At 43.4% G+C, this 15250-nt stretch overlaps 1 protein-coding gene across 1 annotated transcript in view; it reads left to right on the top strand.

The window, feature by feature from the left end:
• Positions 1–3888: 3888 nt before the first annotated feature.
• The window catches only part of chd4b (chromodomain helicase DNA binding protein 4b), a 32445-nt gene continuing 21083 nt past the window's right edge, over positions 3889–15250 (top strand). The window contains 15 exon segments of the mRNA XM_062063817.1: positions 3889–4044; positions 4254–4406; positions 6481–6599; positions 9209–9448; positions 9516–9631; positions 10206–10305; positions 10389–10581; positions 10655–10770; positions 10850–10973; positions 12339–12458; positions 12461–12510; positions 13212–13661; positions 13731–13942; positions 14805–14936; positions 15021–15120. Coding sequence (XP_061919801.1) covers positions 4343–4406; positions 6481–6599; positions 9209–9448; positions 9516–9631; positions 10206–10305; positions 10389–10581; positions 10655–10770; positions 10850–10973; positions 12339–12458; positions 12461–12510; positions 13212–13661; positions 13731–13942; positions 14805–14936; positions 15021–15120 — 2136 coding nt within the window. The 5' untranslated portion in view covers positions 3889–4044; positions 4254–4342.

The following is a 15250-nucleotide window of genomic DNA, read 5'->3' as shown; positions in this document are numbered from 1 at the left end:
AATGTATGCATTATCCTGTTATATGTCACATTCCATATTGTGCTTTGGAAAAAGGTTGTCATTTATGCATTCATCTTGATATTAAGGAACGTACTTTATTTTTGAAGGACATTAACTTGTTTGCTGTTTGCCTGTTGAAAATGTTTCCCCTTGAAATTACTGACAGAGCCATAAGAAAATATTGCTTTATTCATTTAATGTACAGGACATTAAGTTTGTTTTTGTCTGTGAGCCTGTTGAAAAATGTTTTCACTTCAAATTAGTGACAGAGCCATACACAAATGTTGGATTATTCATTTAATCATTAAATCAAATACAGTCTACTGTGTTAGGTCCTGGTTCAATAGCTTATGTGCAATTATTTTAATATGTTTTAATAAACATTGAACCAGTCCGACCCTTGGCTTGTAGCAAATTTGTTTTTTTGGCCCTCTGATGTATTTGACTTTGACATCCCTGAATTGTATCACTTGTAAAATGTACGCATGTTCCAAATAAATTCATACCATAACATACCAGAGTTGACACCGTCATTTCCCACCTTCTGAAATTTTTAGCCCCTTTGACACTGATTGTAAAAGGTAAATGTTTACTGTGTTGCTGGTCGCTGCAGAATGAGGGCACAAACTATCCCGGCAATTATCCGCCTTCTGAGGTGGAAGCCCCTTTTATACAGCATGTAAAAGCCTGCATCTTGGTGTTACGTTTAAATGGCACTGACACAGAATGGAGGTGCAGAGTTGACCTGGCAGTTTTGCAGCTTTGGGAGTAGTAGCACCTATAACACTGCCCGTAAAAGTCGACATTATCCACATTTTTTTCATTTGACGACGTTCTGTATAAACGGCACTGACACAACAGTTCAACGTGGACCTGGCTATTTTCCAGTTTCTGAGGTAGTAACACCTTTCGCACAGCCTGTAAAATATGGCCCTGGCTTTTCAGTACAAACAGCACAAACATAGTATTTGAATTCCAAGTCAATATTCTGGCTTTGGCAGTATATAATATCCCCTTTTACACAGCATGTAAAAGCCTGCATCTTGGTGTTACGTTTAAATGGCACTGACACAGAATGGAGGTGCAGAGTTGACCTGGCAGTTTTGCAGCTTTGGGAGTAGTAGCACCTCTAACACTGCCTGTAAAAGTCGACATTATCCACATTTTTTTTCATTTGACGACGTTCTGTATAAACGGCACTGACACAACAGTTCAACGTGGACCTGGCTATTTTCCAGTTTCTGAGGTAGTAACACCTTTCGCACAGCCTGTAAAATATGGCCCCGGCTTTTCAGTATAAACAGCACAAACATAGTATTTGAATTCCAAGTCAATATTCTGGCTTTGGCAGTATATAATATCCCCTTTTACACAGCCTGTAAAAGCCTGCATCTTGGTGTTACGTTTAAATGGCACTGACACAGAATGGAGGTGCAGAGTTGACCTGGCAGTTTTGCAGCTTTGGGAGTAGTAGCACCTCTAACACTGCCTGTAAAAGTCGACATTATCCACATTTTTTTCATTTGACGGCATTCTCTATAAACGGCACTGACACAGGAGTTCAACGTGGACCTGGCTATTTTCCAGTTTCTGAGGTAGTAACACCTTTCGCACAGCCTGTAAAATATGGCCCTGGCTTTTCAGTATAAACAGCACAAACATAGTATTTGAATTCCAAGTCAATATTCTGGCTTTGGAAGTATATAATATCCCCTTTTATACAGCATGTAAAAGCCTGCATCTTGGTGTTACGTTTAAATGGCACTGACACAGAATGGAGGTGCAGAGTTGACCTGGCAGTTTTGCAGCTTTGGGAGTAGTAGCACCTATAACACTGCCTGTAAAAATCGACATTTTCCACGTTTTTTTCATTTGACGATGTTCTGTATAAACGGCACTGACACAGGAGTTCAACGTGGACCTGGCTATTTTCCAGTTTCTGAGGTAGTAACACCTTTCGCACAGCCTGTAAAATATGGTCGCGGCTTTTCAGTATAAACAGCACAAACATGATATTTGAATTCCAAGTCAATATTCTGGCTTTGGCAGTATATAATATCCCCTTTTACACAGCCTGTAAAAGCCTGCATCTTGGTGTTACGTTTAAATGGCACTGACACAGAATGGAGGTGCAGAGTTGACCTGGCAGTTTTGCGGCTTTGGGAGTAGTAGCACCTATAACACTGCCTGTAAAAATCGACATTTTCCACGTTTTTTTCATTTGACGATGTTCTGTATAAACGGCACTGACACAGGAGTTCAACGTGGACCTGGCTATTTTCCAGTTTCTGAGGTAGTAACACCTTTCGCACAGCCTGTAAAATATGGTCGCGGCTTTTCAGTATAAACAGCACAAACATGATATTTGAATTCCAAGTCAATATTCTGGCTTTGGCAGTATATAATATCCCCTTTTACACAGCCTGTAAAAGCCTGCATCTTGGTGTTACGTTTAAATGGCACTGACACAGAATGGAGGTGCAGAGTTGACCTGGCAGTTTTGCGGCTTTGGGAGTAGTAGCACCTATAACACTGCCTGTAAAAGTTGACATATTTCCACAGTTTTTCATTTGACGACGTTCTGTATAAACGGCACTGACACAGGAGTTCAACGTGCACCTGGCTATTTTCCAGTCTCTGAGGTAGTAACACCTTTCACACAGCCTGTAGGTCGTGAGTTCAAACCCTGGCCGAGTCATACCAAAGACTATAAAAATGGAACCCATTACCTCCCTGCTTGGCACTCAGCATCAAGGGTTGGAATTGGGGTTTAAATCGGCAAAATTATTCCCGAGCGCGACCACCGCTGCTGCTCACTGCTCCCCTCACCTCCCAGGGGGTGATCAAGGGGATGGGTCATATGCAGAGGGTCATTTCACCACATACCTAGTGTGTGTGTGACAATCAGTGGTACTTTAACTTTTTTTTATTATATAAAAAGCACAAACATAGTATTTGAATTCCAAGTCAATATTCTGGCTTTGGCAGTATATAATATCCCCTTTTACACAGCCTGTAAAAGCTGACATCTCCCCGGCTTTTCTTCATCAGTGTGTGTTTTGCATAAGAATGTGGATCGGGTAGTTTTCCGTGTCATTGTGCGAAAGCGCACAACCTTTTAAAATCATATCCCACTTTGCTGGGTTCTGTATAAAAGGCACCTGCAAATAAATGGTCCGTTTCTGTGTCAAAAGGGCTATTGAGATACTTACAAAATACCTTTCTTTATGACGCACAGTAACAACGCATTACCATATTTTTCTTAAATAGGACCTCTTTATATGGATCACCGCAGAGAACCATTGTGCACATGACTCTTGATTTGACACTTTTACCCATACAGCCTGTCTCTTCTCACGTCCGTCCTTGAACGTCCCACGCTGGAAAAACCTGTGCTGCAACTTTTTGTCCTTGAAGGCAACACTGTTTTTTTTTTTTTTTTTAAATGTCCATCACTTGATTTTTGGCCTTTTTTATTGCAGTGCAAAGACTTGTTAACTGTGACCACTGGCAGCTGTCAGGTCCAGTTTTGGACTTTTCTGGACACCCACTTTCATGGGATTGGTCATGCTAGTCAGGACTATTATGGTCTGGAGGGTTCAGGACCACCTTTCCTTTCTTGTCCTTTTAGGTGTTGTATATTATGGGATGTATGCTACTACTACTACTGCTGCTGCTGCTTGGGGTATTATGGTCTGGCGGGGCGCATATGGGAGGGGGCGTCACCATGACAACGAGGTGGCGCGCTGGAGAGGCCTGAGTGCACGCATGTCTAGGAGTGGTAGCGTGCGCGTGTCAGCCAGCGTGCACGTTGGAAGGGGGGGCCAGTGTGAGTATTATGGTCTGTCCGTTGCGAGGTAACTATGCAGAGTTCTGTGTGGGAGGGGGGATTATTATGGGATGTCTGCCCCCTTTGTGTGTTTGTGAGGATGTTAGCTAAGATGTGAGGCCGGGGCAGAGGGGAAAGGGGAGTGTTTTTTTTTTAGGTGTTAAATGAATGAACCCCTTAATTGAGTTTGTGGACTATGCACAATAGTTTCCAAGGTAAGATTTTATTTCATTAAATGAGGCACGCGTGTGACGCATATTCTAATTAGCCAACTTGTTTGAGCGCCGCCAATAAAAAACCTAACCAAGAATAACACAGCGAGCCAGGCCAAGAGATGCCATTTTTTTTTCAAATGTATGTATGTTTATGTTTCCCACTAACCGCCCCCTCCCTTCTGGACACCCGCGGTCCACTCTCGCCACAGCAGTCCCACGTCATTTTCCCTCCTCCCCCCGTCGATTGAGGAGCGAGCTTTAGGAGGGATTATTAATCCGAGCGAGGAAGACCGGAGACATGTCAGGCAGCGAGGATGACAGGGACAACTTCGCGGCCGCCGAGGAGCACTCACTCCTCCACGGTAAGACACGCCGGCCCTTCGCCGCTTCTTGTTGGTGTTGACCGGAGCTAGCCTTCAAAGCGATGCTAACGTTAGCCTGAGCTAACAGGGGGGGGGTGGGGGTTGTCGCCATGTTAGTTGAGCTAACTTCACGTGCAGGTGTCCTCCTTCCTTGTTTACCTTTTCAGGGACGAGTAGCGTCAACTGCCAAAGTTGTCAGCGGGGAAAAGGCGGACGAGTTGTTTTGAATGCGGTGCTTTTTTTTGTTTTTGTGCCACATTACGCGCGCACGCCCGTGCGCGAGGGCGTGCACGCGGATTTGGACGCGCACGGTGGCGTGCACGCGGCGCGCCCTCCCTTTTCCCCTCTATCGCGCCTGCAGGGACGATCCCCACTGAGCATGCGCGGCAGTCATAACAAGACCGGAGATGAGTGACACATGTGCAGTGCTGGGGAAAGTATGATCATTTAGTACAAATTACCATTTTGATTGATTGAAACTTTTATTAGTAGATTGCACAGTGCAGTACATATTCCATATAACTGACCACTAAATGGTAACACCCGAATAAGTTTTTCAACTTGTTCCACTTAAAGGCCTACTGAAAGCCACTACTACCGACCACGCAGTCTGATAGTTTATATATCAATGATGAAATCTTATCATTGCAACACATGCCAATACGGCCGGGTTAGATTAGTAAAGTGCAATTTTAAATTTCCCGTGAAATATTCTGCTGAAAACGTCTCGGTATGATGATGTTTGCGCGTGACGTCACGGACTGTGCGGACATATTGGGACACCATTGTGGCCAGCTATTAAGTCGTCTGTTTTCATCGCAAAATTCCAAAGTATTCTGGACATCTGTGTTGGTGAATCTTTTGCAATTTGTTTAATGAACAATGAAGACCGCAATGAAGAAAGCTGTAGGGGGGATCGGTGTATTAGCGGCTGGCTGCAGCAACACAACCAGGAGGACTTTGAGTTGGATAGCAGACGCGCTACCGTGAGTACGCAGCTTTGGCTTCCAAACATTTGATCGCTTGCTCGTACGTGCGTGCCGCTATGTGCATGTCACGTACGTAACTTTGGGGAAATATATGGGCTGTATGAACTTTATGGAGGTGAACGGTACTTTTGGCTGTGGGATTGAGTGTGTTGTGCGGGTGTTTGAGTTGTATTGGTGGGTTATATGGACGGGAGAGGGGAGGTGTTTGTTATGCGGATTAATTTGTGGCATATTAAATATAAGCCTGGTTGTGTTGTGGCTAATAGAGTATATATATGTCTTGTGTTTATTTACTGTTTTAGTCATTCCCAGCTGAATATCAGGTCCCAGCCGCCTCTCACAGCATCTTCCCTATCTGAATCGCTTCCACTGCCCTCTAATCCTTCACTCTCACTTTCCTCATCCACGAATCTTTCATCCTCGCTCAAATTAATGGGGTAATCGTCGCTTTCTCGGTCCGAATCGCTCTCGCTGCTGGTGGCCATGAATGTAAACAATGTGCAGATGTGAGGCGCTCCACAACCTGTGACGTCACGCTACTTCCGGTACAGGCAAGGCTTTTTTATCAGCGACCAAAAGTTGCGAACTTTATCGTCGATGTTCTCTACTAAATCCTTTCAGCAAAAATATGGCAATATCGCGAAATGATCAAGTATGACACATAGAATGGATCTGCTATCCCCGTTTAAATAAGAATTTCATTTCAGTAGGCCTTTAAAGGCCTACTGAAATGAATGTGAGTGTGAATGTTGTCTGTCTATCTGTGTTGGCCCTGTGATGAGGTGGCGACTTGTCCAGGGTGTACCCGCCTACCGCCCAAATGTAGCTGAAATAGGCTCCAGCACCGCCCGCGACCCTGAGTAGGACAAGCGGTACAAAATGGATCGTTGGATGGATAATGCATTTGTAGTAAAATTGCAGAGTAAAACTAATGGCTGAAAAATGTAGAGAAAGAGAAAAATGCATTGCCATTGCTTCATAGGTGAAATATAGAGTTTAAAACTATTTTAAGAACAGTTACAAGGTATTTGAACGTTGTTCCGTTCAACTTCTGCAATTGTGACAAGTGTGCGTGTCACCCACAGACGACGAGGCGGAGGACGTCATGTCTGACGTGGAGGTGCCCAAGTCCAAGAAGAAGAAGAAAGCCAAGAAAAGCAACCGAGAGAGCAGAAGCAACAAGAGACAGCGAGCCATCAGAGAGGCGAGTTTGCTTTCACATGACTCATGGTGCACTCTCCACATGGCAACCCACTCAAATCTAGTCACATTAGCGGCACATTATTTCAGTATAGTAATGCCACTGATTGAATGATGATTATTATAGCTCTAGGTCATGCTCACTATATGCCCACACACTCAAATAATGTACGTCCTTCTCCTACAAACATGTTAGAATAGCATCCACACTGATGTTGATATTTTTTACTTACCTTACACTCGGCGGGCAAAGGTGTTATTTTAAGCCTGAGGCTGCATTCTGACAAAATAAGGATGCAGGGCCATATTTAATATTACAATTTTTACTGCATGTCAGCTTTGTGTAATTAGAATAGGATAGAATATACTTTATTCATCCCACAATTGGGAAATGATATGGTAGCAGACAGTTCAAGTACAACATAAAATAAAAAACGGGATGAAAAAAACAAAAACACATGAAAATATAAGAGGAACACGAAGGAAATACAAGACATTAAAAAAGCACTGAACTGATGCAACCAGCTGCCACTTCAGCATAATACGAAACAAAACAAAATATGAGCAAAAACAATACATATTGCGCACATCCGATTACACCATGCATAGACAATCGACCAAACAACACAAAGACACCATTTCAACATCACATACTGTACACCACGGTGGCCTGTGTAGTGCTCCACATCATCGTCTGTTGTGATGGGGGACCACATGGCCAGAGACAGGAACAGACCCAATGAAGCAACCAAGAGAGCCGACTCAGTCCTCAGCTGCCCACTGGCTCCTGGCCGCTGTACAATCTGCGCGGATGAGCGAGAATCCGTCAAGGGCAGGGGTGTCCAAAGTCTTTGACTCGGAGGTCGCAATGGGCTAAAAATAATTGTCCGGTGGCCGAAAGCAGACTGCATGTAAAGTAACTATATATATATATATATATATATATATATATATATATTTGATATTAAAAAAAGGGTTTTCCTGAACTTGTGCGTTTTTTTTGGTGTTTTTTTTTTATTGTACTTTGTATTTTTAGAATGGGGCAGCACGGTGAAACAGGGGTTAGTGCATGTGCCTCACAATACGAAGATCCTGAGTTCAATCCCGGGCTCGAGATCTTTCTGTGTGGAGTTTGCATGTTTTCCCCGTGACTGCGTGGGTTCCCTCCGGGTACTTCGGCTTCCTCCCACCTCCAAAAACATGCACCTGGGGATAGGTTGATTGGCAACAGTAAATTGGCCCTAGTGTGTGAATGTGAGTGTGAATGTTGTCTTTCTATCTGTGTTGGCCCTGCGATGAGGTGGCGACTTGTCCAGGGTGTACCCCGCCTTCCGTCCGAATGCAGCTGAGATAGGTTCCAGCATCCCCCGCGACCCCGAAAGGGACAAGCGGTAGAAATTGGATGGATGGATGGATTTTTAGAAAGTGCTATGGGCCAATAAAAAATGAACTCTGGGCCTCTTCGTTTTGAGAGGCGGAGTTTCTAGATGCAAATGAAGCCCTTTTTACCACGCCCCCTCACACTGACTAGCCTTTCATCCCCGCCTTGGCAGCTTTGTTTGCTACAGTAGCCTAGTTGTGTTTTGTTTTGCTAAGACTGTATGGAATATGGACACCGGTGATTTCCTCCACCCATCTAATATTTACTTGACTTTCACCACAATTCAACATCCCAGATGATCTAGCGTGACCAGTGGCTCACCGTGGTTTGTTGTCGGATCAAGGAGGTCAGGGACGATGTCGGGGCCAGAAAGTAAGAAAGCTTGGCTGCAAATATGGTACTATACGCCAGCTAAGGTTAAACTTTTACCGGGTCATTATTTCTCCAATGCTAAATCCTGGACGTATGCATGTGTACATTGACCATAAAATGCTTTTCTATTCTATATTATATTAATACTTTTCCTGCACTGTTGTTTTGAAACAATAGATACCCGAACCGGCTAAAACAGTTAGATATGCTACAGGCTACATCATCATTTGCGAGGCTCGCGAACATTATAACTAATTATAATACTAACTGGTACATTACCAAAAACAGTAGGCACTGAACCAATTAAAGTAGTTTTAAGAAGATCATTCTTTATTTTGCCGGAGGACGGTGATGGTATTGTCTTACAGTAGAAGGCTAATCTGGCTACAAAATAATTCGAGCTAACATTGCTAACGTATCATTTACCCATTTCTGACCTACTGTTATCACTTACCGTTTCATTGTCTCCTCCATTATTTGTCATAGATAGTAGTCACCAAGCTAGGCCATTAGAAGTAGTTTTTCGGCAAATCCATCTTTTTATGGTGGTCTTTTTTGTGGTTGAACAGGACTAATCCTTGCACACACTCTAAGCGACTTCTTCACAGTTAAAGGCACATCAAATCGAATCATAAAAGTTAAAAGTAAGGCACTTTTCACTTCAGAGGAGGCTGAAAGTTTGTGTAGTGACTTGTACGGATGAAAGCAAACAAACAATTCAATAATTCAAGCAAAGAAGCGCTCGTCAAAAGTTCTGATATGCCAAATGACAGGAGTGCTTTGATGTTTTTAGGGTCTGCTGCAAAAAACACAAGTCAAAGATCTTATGATCTACTGTATATTGCCATTTAAATAATCAGGAGTTGCCAATGAGCTCGCCGGAGCACCTGATCGGAGTGGAGGCAGCTGAGCAAGATGAGGGAGGTCTGCGCTCGGAGAGTGACGGAAGTGATTACGCCCCTGGAAGAAAAAAGAAGAAACGCTCCAGCTCGAACAAAGACAAGAAGAAAGGAAGCACGGCCTCTGAGAAAGGGGGCTCGAAGAACAAACGCAAAGATCCAGAACCGGATGATGACGATGAGGACGATGAGGACTGCCAGGTAAATAAGAACTTTAAACGAGAAGCAATGTTCACTCCCACATGGATAATAACATTTCTGCTCTCAGCCGAAAAGCTCCTCTCAGATGCTGGAGGCCTGGGGCATGAAAGATATCGATCATGTTTTTACTCAGGAAGACTACAACTCCCTCACCAACTACAAGGCCTTCAGCCAATTTGTCAGGTGAGGAAACTGATACAAATCACGTGAAAAAATTATAACAACTTATATATTTGTGTAAGATAACTCTTCTACTTCTGAACCACTGCATACAAAAGGGTGAACATTTGTCAAAATATGCCCTCCTACTGTGTTGTTTTGTTTTTACATAAATGCAGCACATGGTGGCGTTTTTATTAAACCTCCAAGTTGGACCCCCTAAGTCGACTGCGACTTGAATGTTTTTCACACAGCTTAATGCACTCTACAGAACACCCACTGTAACCATGTGGTGTTCAGTAAAACTACAATGAATAACTTATCTGTAAAATTTGAGCAAGAATGTTTGAAAAACATGTCCGCCATCAAACAGCATCTTTGCAGTTGCGCAGGAAGGACTAAGAAACAAATTGTCCATATTTTAATGACCATTTATCAAATCATAAAAAAATGAAGAGGGTGTCTGTGTTACGGTACATACAGGTATATGCTTGCATGTTTTCTAAAGCATTTTAGATCTCTATTCATAGGGGGCGCCACAAATGTTATTTACAATCATGCGAAAAAGCATCAGTATCACATTTGTTGTTGCCTTCAGGCCTCTGATTGCAGCCAAGAACCCCAAAATTGCTGTTTCAAAGATGATGACTTTAATGATGGCCAAGTGGAGAGAATTTAGCACAAACAACCCGCTTAAGGTATTGCATGTAATTGATTGGAATGAAGGATGAATGGAGGAGCACTCTTGTGCTAAGTTCTTTGCTGTGCGTTTCCCCGTCAGGGCTCCGCCAGCGCCAATGCAGCTCTGGCAGCCGCCAATGTGGCTGCAGTGGTGGAGAACATGGTGGTGGCTGGAACAGACGGGGGGGCGAACGTTGTTGCTACTGCCGTTGCTCCCACGACAACGCCTGCTGCTCCAGTGCTGGCACCTCCTGCGCCACCGCTTCGCAAGGCGAAGACCAAAGAGGGCAAAGGTAAGTTGATGGTAAATTACAAAAATATCTGGTTTGTATTTGCTTGAAGTAATTTCTTCATTTCCAACCTTAGGCCCTAATGCTCGTAAAAAGTCCAAGTCTAAAGCTCCACCAAAGCCCAAGCCCAAGAAGGTGGCTCCACTCAAAATTAAACTAGGAGGTTTGAACAGCAAGAGGAAGCGCTCATCTGTAAGTTTGGCACTACACCTATTTTTCATATCATTTGCTGAAAATGTATGTAAGAATGTATCCCTGCTCTCCTAATCAGAGTGACGAAGACGAGCCAGATGCAGACAGTGATTTTGATGAAGCAACCTTCTCCGTGACGGAAGGCTCTAACCGCACTAGCCGCAGCAAGAAGAAGTCCAAGAGTGCAAAGAAGAAGAAGAAAGGTTTGGTGTTTTTTTTTTAAAACATTTGTTTATTGTATTTCTGACATACAGTCCAGAAATACAAATAAACACATGTCAAATGTTATTTTTTTTCTCCCCCAAACAAGTAACCCACAAAAATTGTATCTAAAATAAAAACAACATGCATCAGTCAAATAAGTACAGGCAAATATTGACATGAAGCCACAGGCAACTGCACTCCTAAATGTCTCCAACACAGTGCAGCAATACACAAAAGCAGACAAAAGGGTCATCAATTATCTACCTTTTAAATATTCTTCAATCGGGGTTACATTTGAAATCAGTCTCTTTTACATATTTTAGGAAACAACCCCATACTTGCTGAAACTTCACAGAACTACCGTTCGATGACAGTCTAATTTTCTCCAATTAAAGGAAATAAAGTATATCACTAATCCAGCGAGTGTGGCAGGGAGCTTCTGCAGCCTTCCAATTATCAAAATAAGTTTTCTAGCCAGTAATATAGTAAATCCCCCCCAAGTTCTGTTTGGATTTGCTAAGAGAAGATGACAGAGGGGCTACCCCAAATAGTCCGCTTGTAGGATTCGGTTCAATGTTTTTACCAATTACCAAAGACAAAGTGTTAAACATTTCATTCCAATAACAAGCGCCACGATCAGATTATTTATTATTAGCCTTTATTTAACCAGGTAAAATCCCATTGAGATCAAAGATCTCTTTTCCAAGGGAGACCTGGCCAAGAGGGCAGCAGCAAGGTTACATTAAAAACAAATACATAAAACATCACATTTACGACATTAAAACTTGCTCACATAACACATGTGCATACAGACAAGGTAGACTGCAGTCCTTTCACAGAAGCTTTAAACTCATTCAACGTAACAAGGGTTTGAAGTTTAATATTCGATTGTAGGTTATTCCAAGCCAGATACATATCGGGGAAACCATGCAGTGTATAAATCTTTAATGATGTCGATCCCCAGACTTGACCCTCTTAAAAAGGCACTATCGACAAAAAAGGGAGTGAAAGCAAGGTTGGCAGTGATGGGTGCAAGACTAGAAATAGTCTGTAAGCCAAAATAGCGCTTACACTGAACCCAAATTCTGAATGAGTTTTTTACAATTGGGTTTTTTGTAAAAGCAGAAGTTGAAGAGTGGATGGGAGAGTAAACCAGAGCCCTCAGAGATACTGTCTTTGTTAAGTTAGCCTCCATAACCAGCCATAACGGAGGGGATCAAATGCTTCATATTGCAGCCAATATTAAAGAACTCTGTGTCGGTTGCCCAGTAGTAAATCCTAAAGTTTAAAGGTGTAGTCTTTTTTTCCCATTTAGACATAAACTCTGGACTAGAAAACACACTAACTTGCCCTGTCTCATTCAGTCGAAATGGAGGATGGCGACGGTTACGAGACAGACCACCAGGACTACTGTGAGGTGTGCCAGCAGGGAGGGGAGATCATTCTGTGCGACACCTGTCCCAGGGCTTATCACATGGTCTGTTTGGACCTGACATGGAGAAGGCACCCGAGGGCAAGTGGAGCTGTCCACACTGTGTGAGTACAGTTGTCTTTAGTAGAGTAGTCAGTGCACAGCTTGAAGAGCATAATATATTTACTCCTCACTGAAAACATTTCAACACACTGTCAGTATTTTCTAAATAGCTGGCAACACTAGTGAGTAACAGATAATTGTGTATTGTCTTCAGTCAACCATAGTGGTAGTAGCCTCACAGTCTAGGTCTGCATGAGTGCTTCCGGCACTGGGGAGCTGGTTTTTTTTAGGGAAACGTAAATTCCAAAATGTACTGTGACATTGTGAGGCAGCACCTGGCAGTTTTCCAACAGTATAGGAAGCCCGAACACATCTCCAAGAAGTGCCTTTCTGCGGAAGGTGAAGGTGATGGTATGTCTTCTCCAAACCTGAACCCAATTGAACATCTGTGGGAAATTCTCAAGCAGTGAGAAGGTGCCTATTATCCACCAGCTCTACCAGGGATGATGTCATGGAGGAACGAAGAGAGTTGTAGTAACAACCTGTGCAGCTCTGGTTAACTAAATGCCCAGGAGAAATAAGGCAGTGATGACAATGCTCCAAGTTTAAATTCTTATACTTATAGTTTTGTCCCTTGAGAATATATAAAAACTGTTGCTGAAATGTGAGGAGTTTACTTATTTTTTGAGATGTTCTGTCTGTAAATGCACTACTGTCATAGTGTTACTAACCCTCACCTCTTTGCCCATGTTCGGGACACCAGGAGAAGGAGGGTATCCAGTGGGAAGCACGGGAAGAGCTCTCCGACGCCGAAGTGGAAGATGAGGATGACAGGCAGGAAGACGACGCAGAGGAAGAGGACGACCTCCACATTGAGTACTGCAGAGTGTGCAAGGACGGAGGGGAACTGCTCTGCTGTGATACTTGCACCTCGTCTTATCACATCCACTGTCTCAACCCGCCTCTCCCCGAAATTCCTAATGGCGAGTGGATCTGTCCCCGCTGCAAGTGTCCACAAATGAAGGGAAAAGTCCAGAAGGTTATAACATGGCGTTGGGGAGAGCTGCCAGCCCCCATGCCCGTCCCCCGACCTGCTGATCTTCCTGCTGATGCTCCTGACCCGCCACCACTGGTTGGTCGCCGGGAGAGGGAGTTCTTTGTCAAATGGTGCAATCTGTCTTACTGGCACTGCTCCTGGGTGCTGGAGCTGCAGGTACATTCTCACATTGCATAAATTGTATTACCACTTTGTCTCACATCGCTTCTTACCCGTGATCACCAGTTGGAGCTGAACTGCCAGGTGATGTTTCGCAACTACCAGAGGAAAACTGACATGGATGAGCCGCCACCGGTGGATTTCGGAGGCGAGGGCGACGACGACAAAAGCACCAAGAGAAAGAACAAGGATCCGCTCTTCGTCCATATGGAGGCAGAGTTCTACCGGTATGGAGTCAAGATGGAGTGGCTGATGATACATCGCATTCTCAACCACAGGTAAAGTCACAATGTGGATTACTATTACATGCAAACCTCCTTTTATTATAATTTTACAAGTTTTTTTCTCTTAATGTTATTGCGTAATGCTGCAAATGGGAACATTTGATTTAATACTACAGCATTTATATAACCTTTCTATTGTTTTTGATTGGAGAGTAGATTTGCACAACTAAACTAATCGTGACTCATTTAATGTATATTTTGAATATAGTGAATGTATTATTAACTTTGCATAATATGAAAAACGAATATGACTTCAATCAATCAATCAATCAATCAATCAATGTTTATTTATATAGCCCTAAATCACAAGTGTCTCAAAGGGCTGCACAAGCCACAACGACATCCTCGGTACAGAGCCCACATAAGGGCAAGGAAAACTCACCCCAGTGGGACGTCGATGTGAATGACTATGAGAAACCTTGAAGAGGACCGCATATGTGGGTAACCCCCCCCCCCCCCCCCCCCCCCCCCCCCCCCCCCCCCCTCTAGGGGAGACCGAAAGCAATGGATGTCGAGTGGGTCTGACATAATATTGTGAAAGTCCAGTCCATAGTGGATCCAACATATCAGCGAAAGTCCAGTCCATAATGGGGCCAGCAGGAAACCGTCCCGAGCGGAGACTTACTTCATTGTAACTTTTTAGGGAATCTGTAAAGAACTATTTGTTGTTTTGTTTTTTCTACTCTCCAGTCTTTAAGTTGTATTTTTATCTGGATTATCAGGATATCTACTAAGCAGGAAAAGAAAACAAATCTTTTGGCATAAAATGTTATCGCACACAAGAAAAAAAGATTCTACACCTTAAGAGTCAAATCTGTTCGTTGGTTAATGTTTTAATGTGATATCTCCACGCCAGTGTTGACAAAAAGGGAAATGTACACTACCTGATCAAGTGGCGCGATCTACCCTACGATCAGTCGACGTGGGAGAGCGAAGACATGGACATCCCAGAGTTTGACACCTACAAGCAGACTTACTGGAATCACAGGTGTGCTAAGTAACACATAGATCACAAGTCCTTTCTTAATTAGACTTAAGTGCCATTTTATCTGACGTGCATATGCTAAAATAGAGAGTTGATGATTGGCGATGAGGGCAGACCTGGTAAGAAGCTGAAGAAGCCTGTCAAAATCAAGAAGACAGAGCGTCCACCTGCTAACCCAGTTGTAGATGTAAGTATTCCACTTATCCACTGTCACAAACAACCTTCACCAGCCACAACATTAGGTACATCTGTCAACTTCCATGAGTTTCAAGAGTTGTATGAATAATTTTGCCCTCACAAAATGCTTGGTTTTGACG

The sequence above is a fragment of the Entelurus aequoreus genome, linkage group LG11 (assembly GCF_033978785.1).
Source record: "Entelurus aequoreus isolate RoL-2023_Sb linkage group LG11, RoL_Eaeq_v1.1, whole genome shotgun sequence".
NCBI classification, from domain to species: Eukaryota; Metazoa; Chordata; class Actinopteri; order Syngnathiformes; family Syngnathidae; genus Entelurus; species Entelurus aequoreus.
The sequence above is the reverse complement of the archived record's forward strand: the minus strand, read 5'-3'. Positions and strand labels throughout refer to the sequence as shown.